The following is a 14,312-nucleotide window of genomic DNA, read 5'->3' on the forward strand; positions in this document are numbered from 1 at the left end:
TTTACAGGAATGAAATGAAAAATCACAGAAGAAAATCTTTGTCATTCTGGATTAGGCAAAGAGTTCTTGGACTGAACATGAAAAGCATGACCCATAAAACGGATGAACTGGACTTCATGAAAATTAAAAGTGTGCATTAAGACACCACTAAGAAAATGAAAAGACAAACCATAAACTGGAGAGGGGGCGGGGGCCGGGGGGGGGGAGGTGCAAATCATAATATCTGAAAAAAGACTTGTATCTGGGGTATATAGAAAACTTTTATAACTAAATAGGATAAAAAATCAATTAAAAAAATACTGCGAATGCTTTGAAGAGACTGTTCACACCTTTATCCATTAATCTGCTGATGGACACTTAGGTTGCTTGGCAACTGTGAATCATGCTGATATGAATACTGGGATGCATGTATCTCTTTAAATTAGTGTTTTTGTTTTTTTGTGTATATACAGCCAGGAGCAAAACTGTTGGATCATATGATAGTTCTACTTTTTTTTGTTTCTTGAGAAAACTCCATACCGTTTTCCACAGTGGCTGAATGAATTGACATTCCCATCAACAGTATAAAGAGTCCCCATCTTAAAAATGGGTCAACTTTATGATACGTAAATTATACCACAATAAGGCTGTTTAAAAAAACAAAAAAATAAACTGCAAGCACTGGTCATGCTAAATACTCGAAATTGTCCATTTGCACTATTCTTATGACAGAAGGAAAATATGTATCTCTAAAAACTATTACTATTAATTTAATTTTCCAAATTAAAATGATTAGAAATTTATTGGAAACTGACCTATCAAACCTTAAATAACTTAAAGTAAAAAGGTACTGCTACTCTGCCTATAGCACAATGTTTAAGAGCTCAGACTCTAGGGCAAGGTTCCTCAACCTCAGCGCTAATTTTTATTTGACCTTGGCTAATTCTCTGTTGTGAGGAGGCTGTGGCCTCCGGATTGTAGGATGCAGTAGCTTCCCTGTCCTCTACCCACTAGATGCCAGTAGCAGCCTGCTCACTCCACATCCTAGTTGTAATAACCAAACAACCAAACCACGTCTAGCATTGCTAAATGTCTGTCCCTTTAGGAGCAAAATCACTGTGGCTGAAAACCAATGCTTTGGATACAAACTGCCCGGGTTTAAATTCTCACCACACTATTAGCTGTGTGGCAAGCTATTTAAGTTGGTGATGGACAGGGAGACCTGACGTGCTGCAGTCCACGTGGTCTCAGAGTCGGACACAACTAAGCGACTGAACTGAACTGAACTGAACTGAAGCTGTTTAACCTTTGTCTCAATTTTTTATCTGCAAAATGGCATACAATAGTACCTCCCTCAGTTTTGTTTTGATGATTATGGTAAATAATTCATTTCCTAAAGAAACTGGCAAACAATACAAAGCAAGGCTTTTATTTTTCAGAGGACCAGTGGAACAGCACTGAACTTCTCCATCTATCTCTAGTTAAAATTAATAAAGCTTCCTCCTATTCTCAGTTTTCTCTCTGTAACTCCTACTACATTATTATCAATAGCACTAACCACTATGAGAGACCACACATGTTATTTGACTTGTTCATTGCCTTGCCTACACTATAAGCTCTATAAGGGCAGGGTATTTGGTCAGGTTGTTTTCTGCAGCACATAGTATATGTTCAAAGCTTCTTGTAAAATGAATGAATGAAACAACATATGAAAACAGAAACCTGAAGCTGTTTGAGATTCATTTCCTCAGATGGTAAAAAAACAAGGTGGAAACACTGTTTCTTTAAGAGTGTGCACATTAATTCCCTCTCTTCATTCCAAAGCAAAAACCACAACCCAGTTGTGGATGTGACTAGTGACAGAAGCAAGGTCCGATGCTGTAAAGAGCAATATTGCATAGGAACCTGGAATGTTACGTCCACGAATCAATGCAAATTGGACATGGTCACAGTAGATGGCAGGAATGAATGTCACCATTTTAGGAATCAGAAAACTAAAATGAACTGCAATGGGTGAATATAACTCAGATGACCATTACATCTACTACTGTGGGCAGGAATCCCTTAGAAGAAATGGAGTAGCCTTCATAGTCAACAAGAGTCGGAAATGCAGTACTCGGATGCAATCTCAAAAACGACAGAATGATCTCTGTTCATTTCCAAGGCAAACCATTCAATATCATGGTAATTCAAGTCTATGCCCTGACCAGTAATGCTGAAGAAGCTGAAGCTGAATGGTTCTATGAAGACCTACAAGACCTTCTAGAACTTACATCCAAAAAAGATGTCCTTTTCATTATAGGGGACTGGAATGCAAAAGTAGGAACTCAAGAAACACCTGGAGTAACAGGCAAATTTGGCACTGGAGTACAGAATGAAGCGGGTCAAAGGCTAATAGAGTTTTGCCAAGAGAATGCATTGCTTATAGCAAACTCCCTCTTTCAACAACACAAGAGAAGACTCTACACATGGACATCATCAGATGGCCAACACTGAAATCAGACTGATTACATTTTTTGCAGCCAAAGATGGAGAAGCTCTACACAGTCAGCAAAAACAAGACCAGGAGCTGACTGGCTCAGATCAGGAACTCCTCATTGCCAAATTTAGACTTAAATTGAAGAAAGTAGGGAAAACCACTAGACCATTCAGGTATGACCTAAATCAAATCCCTTACGATTATACAGTGGAAGTGAAAAATAGATTTAAGGGACTAGATCTGATAGACAGAGTGCCTGATGAACTATGGATGGAGGTTCATGACATTGTACAGGAGACAGGGATCAAGACCATCCCTAAGAAAAAGAAATGCAAAAAAGGAAAACGGCTGTCTGAGGAGGCCTTACAAATAGCTGTGAAAAGAAGAGAAGCCAAAAGCAAAGAAGAAAAGGAAAGCTACCCATTTGAATGCAGAGTTCCAAAGAACAGCAAGGAGAGATAAGAAAGCCTTCCTCAGTGATCGACGCAAAGAAACCGAGGAAAACAACAGAATGGGAAAGACTAGAGATCTCTTCAAGAAAATTAGAGATACCAAGGGAACATTTCAGGCAAAGATGGGCTCAATAAAGGACAGAAATGGTATGGACCCAACAGAAGCAGAAGATATTAAGAAGACGTGGGAAGAATACACAGAGGAACTATACAAAAAGATCTTCACAACCCAAAATCACGATGGTGTGATCACTCACCTAGAGCCAGACATCCTGGAATGTGAAGTCAAGTGGGCCTTAGGAAGCATCACTACGAACAAAGTTAGTGGAGGTGATGGAATTCCATTTGAGCTATTTCAGCTATATATGCAGACTACATCATGAGAAATGCTGGGCTGGATGAAGCACAAGCTGGAATCATGATTGCTGGGAGAAATATCAATAACCTCAGATATGCACATGGAGAAGGAAATGGCAACCCACTCGAGTATTCTTGCCTGGAGAATCCCAGGGACAGAGGAGCCTGGTGGGCTGCCATCTATGGGATCGCACAGAGTCGGACATGAATGAAGCGACTGAGCAGCAGCAGCAGCAGCAGCAGCAGCAGATACGCAGATGACACCACCCTTATCACAGAAAGTGAAGAAGAACTAAAGAACCTATTGATGAAAGTGAAAGAGGTGAGTGAAAACATCAGCTTTAAACTCAACATTCAGAAAACTAAGATTATGGCATCCAGTCCCATCACTTCATGGCAAACAAATGGGGAAACAGTGGAAACAGTGTCAGACTTTATTTTTCTGGGCTCCAAAATCACTGCCAATGGTGACTGCAGCCATGAAATTAAAAGATGCATGCTCCTTAGAAGGAATGTTATAACCAACCTAGACAGCATATTAAAAGGCAGAGACATTACTTTGCCAACAGAGGTCTGTCTAGTCAAGGCTATGGTTTTCCAATAGTCATGTATGGATGTGAGAGTTGGACTATAAAGAAAGTTGAGGACTGAAGAACTGATGCTTTTGAACTGTGGTGTTGGAGAAGACTCTTGAGAGTCCCTTGGACTGCAAGGAGATCCAACCAGTCCATCCTAAAGGAGATCAGTCCTGAGTGTTCATTGGAAGAACTAATATTGAAGCTGAAACTCCAATACTTTGGCCACCTGATGTGAAGAGCTGACTGATTTGAAAAGACCCTGATAGTGGGAAAGACTGAAGGAAGGAGGAGGAGACAGACACAGAGGATGAGACGGTTGGATGGCATCACTGACTCGATGGACATGAGCTTGGGTCAACTCCAAGAACTGGTGTTGGACAGGGAGGCCTGGCGTGCTGTGGTCCATGGGGTTGCAAAGAGTTGGACACGACTGAACTGAACTGAACATTAATTCCAGAGCATAATAAGAGTACCTCAAAATTATATTGCTTAATTTAAAAGAACTGTTCAGAAACCCATACTATTCACTACTCTGAAGTGGTTTGGTAAGAAAAGTGAATTATATTTTCCAAAACCTTAATGAGTGGTTACTATGTGCTAGGGACAACTGTAAGCATTGTACATGCACAAAATAATCTTTTAAGGTAATTATTATTTTAATCTCCATTTTGAAGATGAAGAAACCAAAGCACAGAAAGGATACATCCAAAATTACATAGATAACAGTTGACAGAGGCAGGATTTGAACTTCCAGTCAGAGCTCTTTATTATGCTCTGTTGCCACTTTATAACTGTGCTGCTACCAGCCACCCACAGATCCCATATCTGAAAGTAAAGTTGAATAACAACAGAAAGATGAAGGATTAAATTTATGCAAAGAGGACAGTAAGAAAGAAGGAAGAAGACAAGTGCGGGATGAGGCAATTTGAAAAAGGGTTATTATAGAAGAAGGAAATTTAAAAAATAGTGACTGGTCAACAACATCAAAACAGTTAACAGAAAAGAATAAGCACTAATTAACAACAACAACAATAGTAATAAAAGACTACCGAATATGATAATTAAAGTCTCTGGAAAATTTATCAAGGACATTTTAGAGAGAATAAACTTTAGGAATGAATGAAATTTTGTCAATTATACTTCAATAAAGCTAGAAAAAAAAGGATGAAAGCAAAGTTGAGAGAATGGTATCCTGGAATGTACAGATTTCTAGATAAGAAGGAAAAGAGAAAGACTATTGGCAGCTTTAAAAGACAGCAGGTATGATATAAATTTTTAACTTTTACAGTTAAAGGTATTCTGATAGAAAACTATACTGTTTAAGAATATAATTATATTATCATTATTAGAATATAATGCTATCAGTCTTAGGCATGCCCTCAGAGATACATACCATGCTCTTAGACTAGTAAGAACAGCAGACACACAAGCATGAATCATGGTTCATTTTTTTTTTCATGGTTCATTTTTAATGCTCAATTAATCAATTATAGTTCTTATGAATAGAAAATAGATGAGTTACTATTTTTAGCATTTTATAAAATGTATTATACTTATTGAATTATGTCTGTATTATTTTATTTTTTATAAAAAATTTCTCTGAACAGGGAGTCCACAAAAGATATTTTTACTTGGATTTTTCAGATTTGAAAGTGGGGCAGTATCAGAGTAATTATGACACTTAAAGGGAAAAAAATGAACAGTAAAATAACAACAAAATCTACTATCATAAGGAAAGGCAAGCACAACCACAAATTATTATCTTGTAGTATAACTTGAAAGAAAAGCTCATCATTATTTTCTTAACAAATGAACTCATTAGGAAGAAGAAAGCTAGTTTAAGGTATAAAACTATTAATTAGCATATCCATTTGTTCCTTTAATGGCATTTTAAACTTACATGGCAGTATGTCCTTATATCTGTTCTTTTTAACATTTTCTTCTTTTTCTCCAGTGGCTGTGGGATAAATCTTTTCTGTTCTATATTTGGTTGACAATCTTCTTAGTCGCTTAAAATCAAAAGAAAAGAAGATTCAAATTCAGAAAAAATCAGTATTTCAAAATGTTAATGAAAATTTGAATGATAATAAGCTCTTCATTGAATTTTGCTAACCCCAATTTCTCACAACTCATTTTCTTATTTTTCTAAATTCACGGTATCTCCCTAACCCTTTGTAATTAAACCCTTAATAATTAACCCTAATTTTTTTTTCTTAGCATAAGAGCAAACATAAGATTAATATTCCAAGTAGCAATTTTAAAAGGAGGGCAGTAGAATAAAAGTGGTAAAGAATCCCCCTGACAATGCAGGACTCAAGAGACTGGGTTTGATCTCTGGGTGAGGAAGATCCCCTGGAGTAGGAAATGGAAACCCGGTCCAGTATTCCTGCCTGGAAAGTTCCATGGACAGAGGAGCCTGGCAGGTTACAGTCCATGGAGTCACAAACAGTTGCACATGACTGAGCAACTGAGCACAACACGGCACCAGATATAAATAATTTTATTTAAAGAAACCATTAATAAGCTGAGTCAGAATATTTAACTCAGCATCCGAAAAACAAACTTTACAATCACACCTAAAAGATTATATAGAAGTTGTTATTTCTTCTCTCAGTAAACCTTGAGCACCCATGATGTGCCAGGCTCCTTCCAAGGCATAAGCTAATAATTACTTATAAGACACTGCAAAACAAAGTTCTTTGATACTCAATTGGAAATGTTCAACAAAGACCAATTCTGCTTATTCAGTGTATTACAGAAGTGGCTTGTGAGTTGGTGAGAAATTCTTACCACATACGGCAGTAGGGATGTTCTTGGGCTGGAATATTTCTGCATGTCAGGAATACACTTCCTGCTTTCAGAAGCACTGAAAGTCAGCATTGTGAATTGTTTAAATTCACTACTCAACCACATTGCTGAAATCTAATTTCAAAGGAACCTACTTTCTTCCAGGCTTAAAAACATATCGAAGGCATTCTGGTTTTACTATTGAACAAAAGTATTAAATACAAATGAAAAAGATGCCTGGTAACATTTAATTTTTTCACCATTTTATTTTTGTTCCTTGTGATACTGATAATTAAGCAACTAAGAATAGTATGTCTATATTTTTACAGACAGAACTTTAATTGAAGATCTTTAACTTATTCTTGTATTGACATACTTAACCTTTAACATTTGAAATAATCTTAAAGTAGACCCTCACATACAGAATGGTAAGCTTTTTTGTTCTTCTCTGAAAAACTCCTAAATTTTATCATCCCAATCTTAAAGACCTAAAGCAGGAATATATGTTTTTTAAAATGAAAAATCTTAACTAGAATTCTGTTTTGCACAGGCACAATGCCAAAGCAAAACTGTTCACTTTTATGATGTTATTTCCTGTAGTAATAAAGTTTTCAAAGTATGTAAGTGCATGGGCGGGGGGGGGGCAGGGAATTGTAGTTATTTAGAAAGTAATGACCAACCTAGATAGCATATTGAAAGCAGAGACATTACTTTGCCAACAAAGGTCCGTCTAGTCAAGGCTATGGTTTTTCCTGTGGTCATGTATGGATGTGAGAGTTGGAGTGTGAAGAAAGCTGAGCGCCGAAGAATTGATGCTTTTGAACTGTGGTGTTGGAGAAGACTCTTGAGAGTCCCTTGGACTGCAAGGAGATCCAACCAGTCCATTCTAAAGGAGATCAGCCCTGGGATTTCTTTGGAAGGAATGATGCTAAAGCTGAAACTCCAGTACTTTGGCCACCTCATGCGAAGAGTTGACTCATTGGAAAAGACTCTGATGCTGGGAGGGATTGGGGGCAGGAGGAGAAGGGGACGACAGAGGATGAGATGGCTGGATGGCATCACTGACTCAATGGACATGAGCTTGGGTGAACTCCGGGAGCTGGTGATGGACAGGGAGGCCTGGCGTGCTGCAATTCATGGGGTCGCAAAGAGTCGGATACGACTGAGCGACTGGAATGAACTGAACTGAGAAAGTAAATGGGCGGGTTGGTGAGGGTGTGGGAAAACCAGAACTTTGACACAACACTGGTAGAAAACAATATTAGCACAACCCCTAAGGAGGGTAATTTGGCAATTACAAATACACATAACCTCTTTACCTAGGAACTGCACTTCTACAAAGTTGTTCTCTAGATTAATGGCACACGCTCATGAAATGAAGTACACATAAAGTTATTTATGGCAGAATTATTTATAATAGGAAAAGAACACAAAATTGGAAAAGACAGTAGAGGCCTGGCTAAAAACATTTGTTTCATTTACAGAAGCAGATATGATAGGGTTGAAAACAAATGACGAAGCTCTTAATATACAGTGATATGGAAAGATCTCAAAAATATATATGAAGTGTAAAAAAGCAGAACACAGTAGTGTATATATTAGTGTCAAAAATATTTATTTGTATATGCTTGTACATGTATAAAACATCTCTGAAACTATTTACAAAGGTTGTTGTCTATGGGGAAGAGAATGATATGGATGAGAAGGAAACATTACTACACATTCTTTCTTACATTCTGGATTATATGAATGCATTACCTATTCAAAAATAAAATTGTTTAAAAAAATAAAAGCAAAAAAGATTATTCACGATTTCTTTATTCTACATTAACAAAGATCTCCTAGTTACTTACATATTTATCTTGCATATTTAGTCAGAGTTTTCGTATTTTCTCTGCTCGAAGATTCTCAAATATAGTATCAATGTATTACAAAATACAATGTGACTAACAGAAAGACAGCAGTCCAAACATTAGCAGAAACACAGGGGTAAGAGAATATAACTTAGGTAACTATCATTGAAAAAAAAATAAGCACACACTAAAAAAACAAAACAAACAAAAAAACAAGGAAAAGGAAAGAGGGGATGAATTTAATTGTAAAATGTAAATGTACTTCTGGAATACCTGCTCCAGTCACTCCAAGCATTTCTTTTTTTTATAAGATAAATTATGTTATTTAAATGTGCAAATTAAAATTTTTATAGGAAATTACTTTTCATTTCTCATATAATGAAACTTTAAGAACACTTTTGTGTACAAGTAAATATCTAATTTGAGTCTGAATTTTTATAGATCCAGTTTTCTTAAAGACTAACACAACATGGGATGTTTTTCTACAGTCATGCTTCCAACAAATCTATGTAAGTAGCATACTTAGAAATTTTCTTACCTCTTAGAGATACTAACCTATGTTCTAACCTCTTAGAGATACTAATCTATGATATAGTATAAATAAAACCATGGTGCTTCGTTAAACATAAAAAATTGACATAAAAAATTCTACCCAACTATATTAAAAAAGATATCTTCAAATAGGAACTTATTTCCTAACAAAAAGTCAGCTTTACAGTTAGTTGGTTGAATTAAAATTCTTGATCTGAAACTCTAGCTATAAGACACTGAATGTATTTAACCTGTGTCTCCTCCTCTGCAATCTGAGGACAATAACTACTCGCAGCAAAGAGCCTGGCACGAACAAAACGGGCTCATTAATTGTTAACAAGTACTTGTTAACAAGTAGTTAACAACTACTTACATATTTCTGAAATTCTTTAAATGTTATTTGCTACTACAATTTTCTTTCTTTCTTTAAATAAAGCCTTTTCTAGATCAGAGATCAAAAGGCATCATCATATATTCTAGGCAATTTGTTTTCCTGGGAGTGTTGCATATTATAAAGCATGCTTCATTCATACTGTCAATTTCGAGCATGCTTCACAATCACCTGGAGGGCTTGTTAGACGAGAGACTGCAGGGACCCATCCTCAGAATTTGTATTTAATGAGTTCCCCAGTGATGCTGCTGCTGCTGTCTGGAGTCTGTGCTTAAGAACCCCTGGTGTAAAGTATGTTCATGAAGGAGTATAGTGACTGAACTACATGATACATACATAAAGAGAATGCATGCTATTTACTAAACTTTAAACTCTATGAGTACAAGATTACTGTCAGATTAAAAAATATAATGCCCTGTATTACTAGAGCATACTTAATGCTTATATGTTAAATAGGTTAATTTTAGAATAAGATCTGAATGCTGGGCTAAACAAAAGAAAATGGTTTCATTCTTTTAATACCACATAAAATGTAATGTCTCAGTAGTGCTTGGAGGAAACAGCACCACCAAGGTTTATTTAACTATATGAAATGGGAAGTACTTACACATATAATGTAATTTTAATTTCCTGACCACCATTTCCATTATCTGTAGTGATGTTGTCACTATGAAATTGAGAAACAGGCCAAAACGTACAAAGGAACGTTATTTTTAAGTACAGTGCTATGTGACAGTTGTATGAGAACAGCACTGAACCAAACATGAATAAAAATTATTTATTTATGAAGTTACACATAATTATACTAAAGCAAGAAAATCATTGTCCTAACTGAGCAAAAATATAGCTAAATGGTATATTTACATAAACTGTACTATTCACACCCTTTACAATGTGTGGCTTTTTAACTAAGCAAAGGAAAAAACCTTTAAGAAAGACATTTTCAGCTACCCTTAAGAGTCTTGAGAAAAATCACATAATAAACTCATATGATTCCACTCTAGAGTTTCTATTCTATGAAGCAAGTCTGGTCATTTTAAATCCCACACCTGAAAATTCTCCAATGCGTCTATCATGCCCTAGATAAATTACCAAAGCCTTTAATTTTAACATATTTTGAAAGCTGCCTGTCTAATTTCCCATCTTCTTTTTATAACACTCTCTCACACAGAGTATGACACTTCAGACATATAGATTTACCACCACCGCCGCCGCCACCAGCAAACCGTCCACCCCTCATCACAGTTCTACAGGTTTTACTCTTTCTGGTGAGTTAACAGGAGGACTCTGGCTAGAGTGTTATTTCCTTTCTGAACCCTCTCTTAAACCTTCCCTTCCTCATTGCTCCCAATTCCCAGAACTAAGTAGTCAAGAATTCATTGCTGTATTACCACTTGTGAAAAGTATTTATAGTTTAACGTCTCACCCATTAGACTATAATACTGAAGACAGAGACGGGGTATTTTATTGTACTTTATAAACTAGTGCAGTGCAAATCACATTAAAACGAGTGATTTCAAGAACTGTTTAATTAGACTTCTCAAGCAAGTCACAGAGATGTCTTTGATATGTTAGAATTTGTGATGCAAACAAAAATAGGGTTTAACAATCACTGTGTTTTAACGTTTCAAACAAATCACTTTCTCTTTACTTTTTAAAAACACAAAAGGTTTACTCCCCAATCCTAAATCAGTAACTGATTCTCAGAGGCCTCTAAAGCCATATACAATATGACTAACCTCTTTAAGGTATCCAGTTGTGTGTCAAGACTTGGTTCTTTAAAAGGGTACTTTCCTTGTTTATCTAAGGACCAAAGCTAATGAGAATGTGTTTGTGACGCTTGTTGACTCCAGAACTGTCTACTCGATTGTCCACTGGGTGTCCTACAGGCATCACAAAATGTCCAAAGCACATGTCCAAACAGCACCACCATTCAACAGTTGCTCAAGCCTAAAACCTGGGAATCATCCTGACTCCTACATTTACCTCCTCTCACCTCAACATCCAATCAATCCATTGGCAAGCTGTGTTAGCTCCACCCCTCAAATTTATCTAATTCTCTTCATATTAACCAAACAGACTTAGAATTCAGAGTACATGTAGACAAGAACAAGTATTAAATTTGATTCTTACCTGGATTTTCAATCAGGACAATTAAGAAAACAAATTGACAGAAAAACAGTAGAGCTTAAATAAAATTAAGGTAACTCAAATTCTTACTGGTGTAAGATGGAAAATAGATAAATTAGGTATTGGAGATCAAGCTTTCTCATACTCTGTTATTGGGCCATACGCTACTGACTCCAATTCCTGCTGCTATGTTGCTTCAGTCGTGTCCAACTCTGTGCGACCCCAAGACAGCAGCCCACCAGGCTCCCCTGTCCCTGGGATTCTTCAGGCAAGAATACTGGAGTGGGTTGTCATTTCCTCCTCCAATGCATGAAGGTGAAGTGAAAGTGAAGTCGCTCAGTTGTGTCTGACTCTTAGCAACCCCATGAACTGCAGCCTACCAGGCTCCTCCATCCGTGGGATTTTCCAGGCAAGAGTACTGGAGTGGGGTTGCCATTGCCTTCTCCCCAATTCCTAAATGTCCCCAACAATTGAAAAAAAAACAGTATCAACTTCATAAGACATTAATTTTAGTAAATATGCACACAAGAATATGCAAATCATAATAATGTACCTTAAAGTTAAATAAAGTGAAATTACTTACTTTAAGCTTTAGTTATACTGTAGCAAAATATAAGAATAACTAAACAGTACTGCTTTTGCCATTGCTCTGAAATATTTCTGAACCAATTATCAGGAAAATTCATCTGAAGTTTTAAAAATCAGAAAAGTTTTAAAATTCATCTATGTGTACTGTGGCACATAGTTGGCACACAGTAACAACAGTCAGATGAAAAATTCATCTGGTTTTATGCCTAAAACATTAATGTTATCAGTCACAAAAAGCCACTGAATCATAATACTACTGAGTTAACCCAACAACAATAAGAGGAAGATTATTAAGAGAAAATTCAAAAATTTAAAACCTCAAATACAAAGTAACAGCAGCAAGTAGGAAAATAAGAGTATAATTTCCATAAAACATATATGATCTCTAACTGGCTATTCTTTATATATTTACAAATATATTTATGTGAAAATATGTATGCTACTAATAATAACTGTTATAAGCAATTAAAATAACAGGTCTTTCAACTACACAACTGCAATGTTTACCTTTAGTTGCAAATCATGCAGCTCTGCCTTTCAAAATTCATATTCCTATCTTTGCTCACCCTTTTACCTACTGCTGCATGACAGACTAACTTATCTGTCATTCTTCTTCAGAACAGCATAGCTATGCCTTCTCATTAAAGCTAAGTCAGGCCCATACAGCTGATTCATTTTGCTGTACAGTAGAAACTAACATAACATTGTGAGGCCACTATACTCCAATGAAAATTTTTAAAAAAGAAAAAGTCTAAGTCAGGGCTGGTACTTAAAAGACATACTTTGAAGTAAATAGGGGCCAATCGTGGGCTTCCCAGGTAACACAGCAATATAAAAAAATTCACCTGCCCATGCAGGAGATGTAGGTTTGATCTGTAGGTCAGGAAGATCCCCTGGAGGAGGAAATAGCAACCCACTCCAGTATTCTTGCCTGGAGAATCCCATAGACAGATGAGCCTGGTGGGCTACAGTTCACAGGGTCACAAAGAATCAGACACAAATGAACACGCATGCATAAAAGGGGCCAATCTTACCAGTCTTTAGGTAATAAAACAATTTTACTCTTTGTTCACGTAAATTTCAATGCTTCAGTTATCTTCAATTGGCCAAGCAAACTCCTTGCTTCTTTACAGTTAAGTACAGAAATCATCTTGTTGAAACATTTCCTGAGAACAGTACTGGCACCCAACCCCATCTTCCACTTCCTCCCATATTGCTTCCTCATTTCTACTCACAGCACTTGATATTTATCTCTCATCTAGGACATATCCCAATTTGTAATAATTATTTATATGTGTACATATACCATCCCTGATAGAATACGAGTTCCCTGAAGATAGAGACCATGTCTTATTCTATTAATAACAGCTACTACCAGTGTAACCTGTGACAAACTCCATCAAGTCAGTAACGCTGTTTAGGTCTTCTCAGGTGGTAATATTCTGGGGGAAAGGATGCAAATCAGAATTGGCCAGCAAACTTAGGAAGTGATTTTCCTTCCCTCCTTAAACTTCATTATCACTTCATAATGAGACAGCTTTGAGTCGAAGAAGCTAGGGTTCAATTCCTAGTTCCATTAAACACTAGCAAAGGAGATCTCTTCAACATAGTAGTTGTATAATCCTCCATGAATGGATGAAGCAATAGATCTTCATTATGAGAATTAGTTTTTAAATAAAACTTTGTACTGCAGGCTTTATTTTAAAACAAGAAATATGGCAAAGCACAAAAGCTAACAGAAAAAAAAGTAGTAAAACACTTCACAAGCCTATAATCATTTTTTGCATACCCTAGACAACAAGCAAATGGCTTCCTTTTCTTAAAGGCAAGACTCCAGTTCTCTAGTTGGAAAAGAAAATATAGTACTTTCTCAAGATCAAAATATTAGAAGAATATAATTCAAGTTTATCCTTTGCCTACCTCTAGGCTTTTTTTTTAATGGAATAAACTAGAATCCTATTTGAACTAAGAGGACAATACAATTGTTTTGTTAATACAGCAAATGGAGGGAGGTCCGTTGAGGTTCAGTGGTTAAGATTCTGCGGCTACTGCAAAGGTCATGGGTTCAATCCCTGGTGAGGGAACTAACATCCCACATGCCACGTGGTTTAGTCTAAAAATAAATGTAAAAAACAATTAATAATTTAAATACAGCAAATGGGAAAAAAATGGGTTCTCAAGTTTATT

At 36.4% G+C, this 14,312-nt stretch overlaps 1 protein-coding gene across 2 annotated transcripts in view; it reads right to left on the reverse strand.

Annotated features, from left to right (window-relative positions):
- The window catches only part of PTPN12 (protein tyrosine phosphatase non-receptor type 12), a 91,559-nt gene that overhangs the window by 45,093 nt on the left and 32,154 nt on the right, over positions 1 to 14,312 (reverse strand). For both annotated transcript variants that reach the window (XM_061413857.1, XM_061413858.1), the window contains exon 2: positions 5,746 to 5,854. In XM_061413857.1, the coding sequence (XP_061269841.1) occupies positions 5,746 to 5,854 (109 nt within the window). The remainder of the gene's footprint in view (positions 1 to 5,745; positions 5,855 to 14,312) is intronic.

Source organism: Bos javanicus, chromosome 4 (genome assembly GCF_032452875.1).
Source record: "Bos javanicus breed banteng chromosome 4, ARS-OSU_banteng_1.0, whole genome shotgun sequence".
Taxonomy (NCBI): Eukaryota; Metazoa; Chordata; class Mammalia; order Artiodactyla; family Bovidae; genus Bos; species Bos javanicus.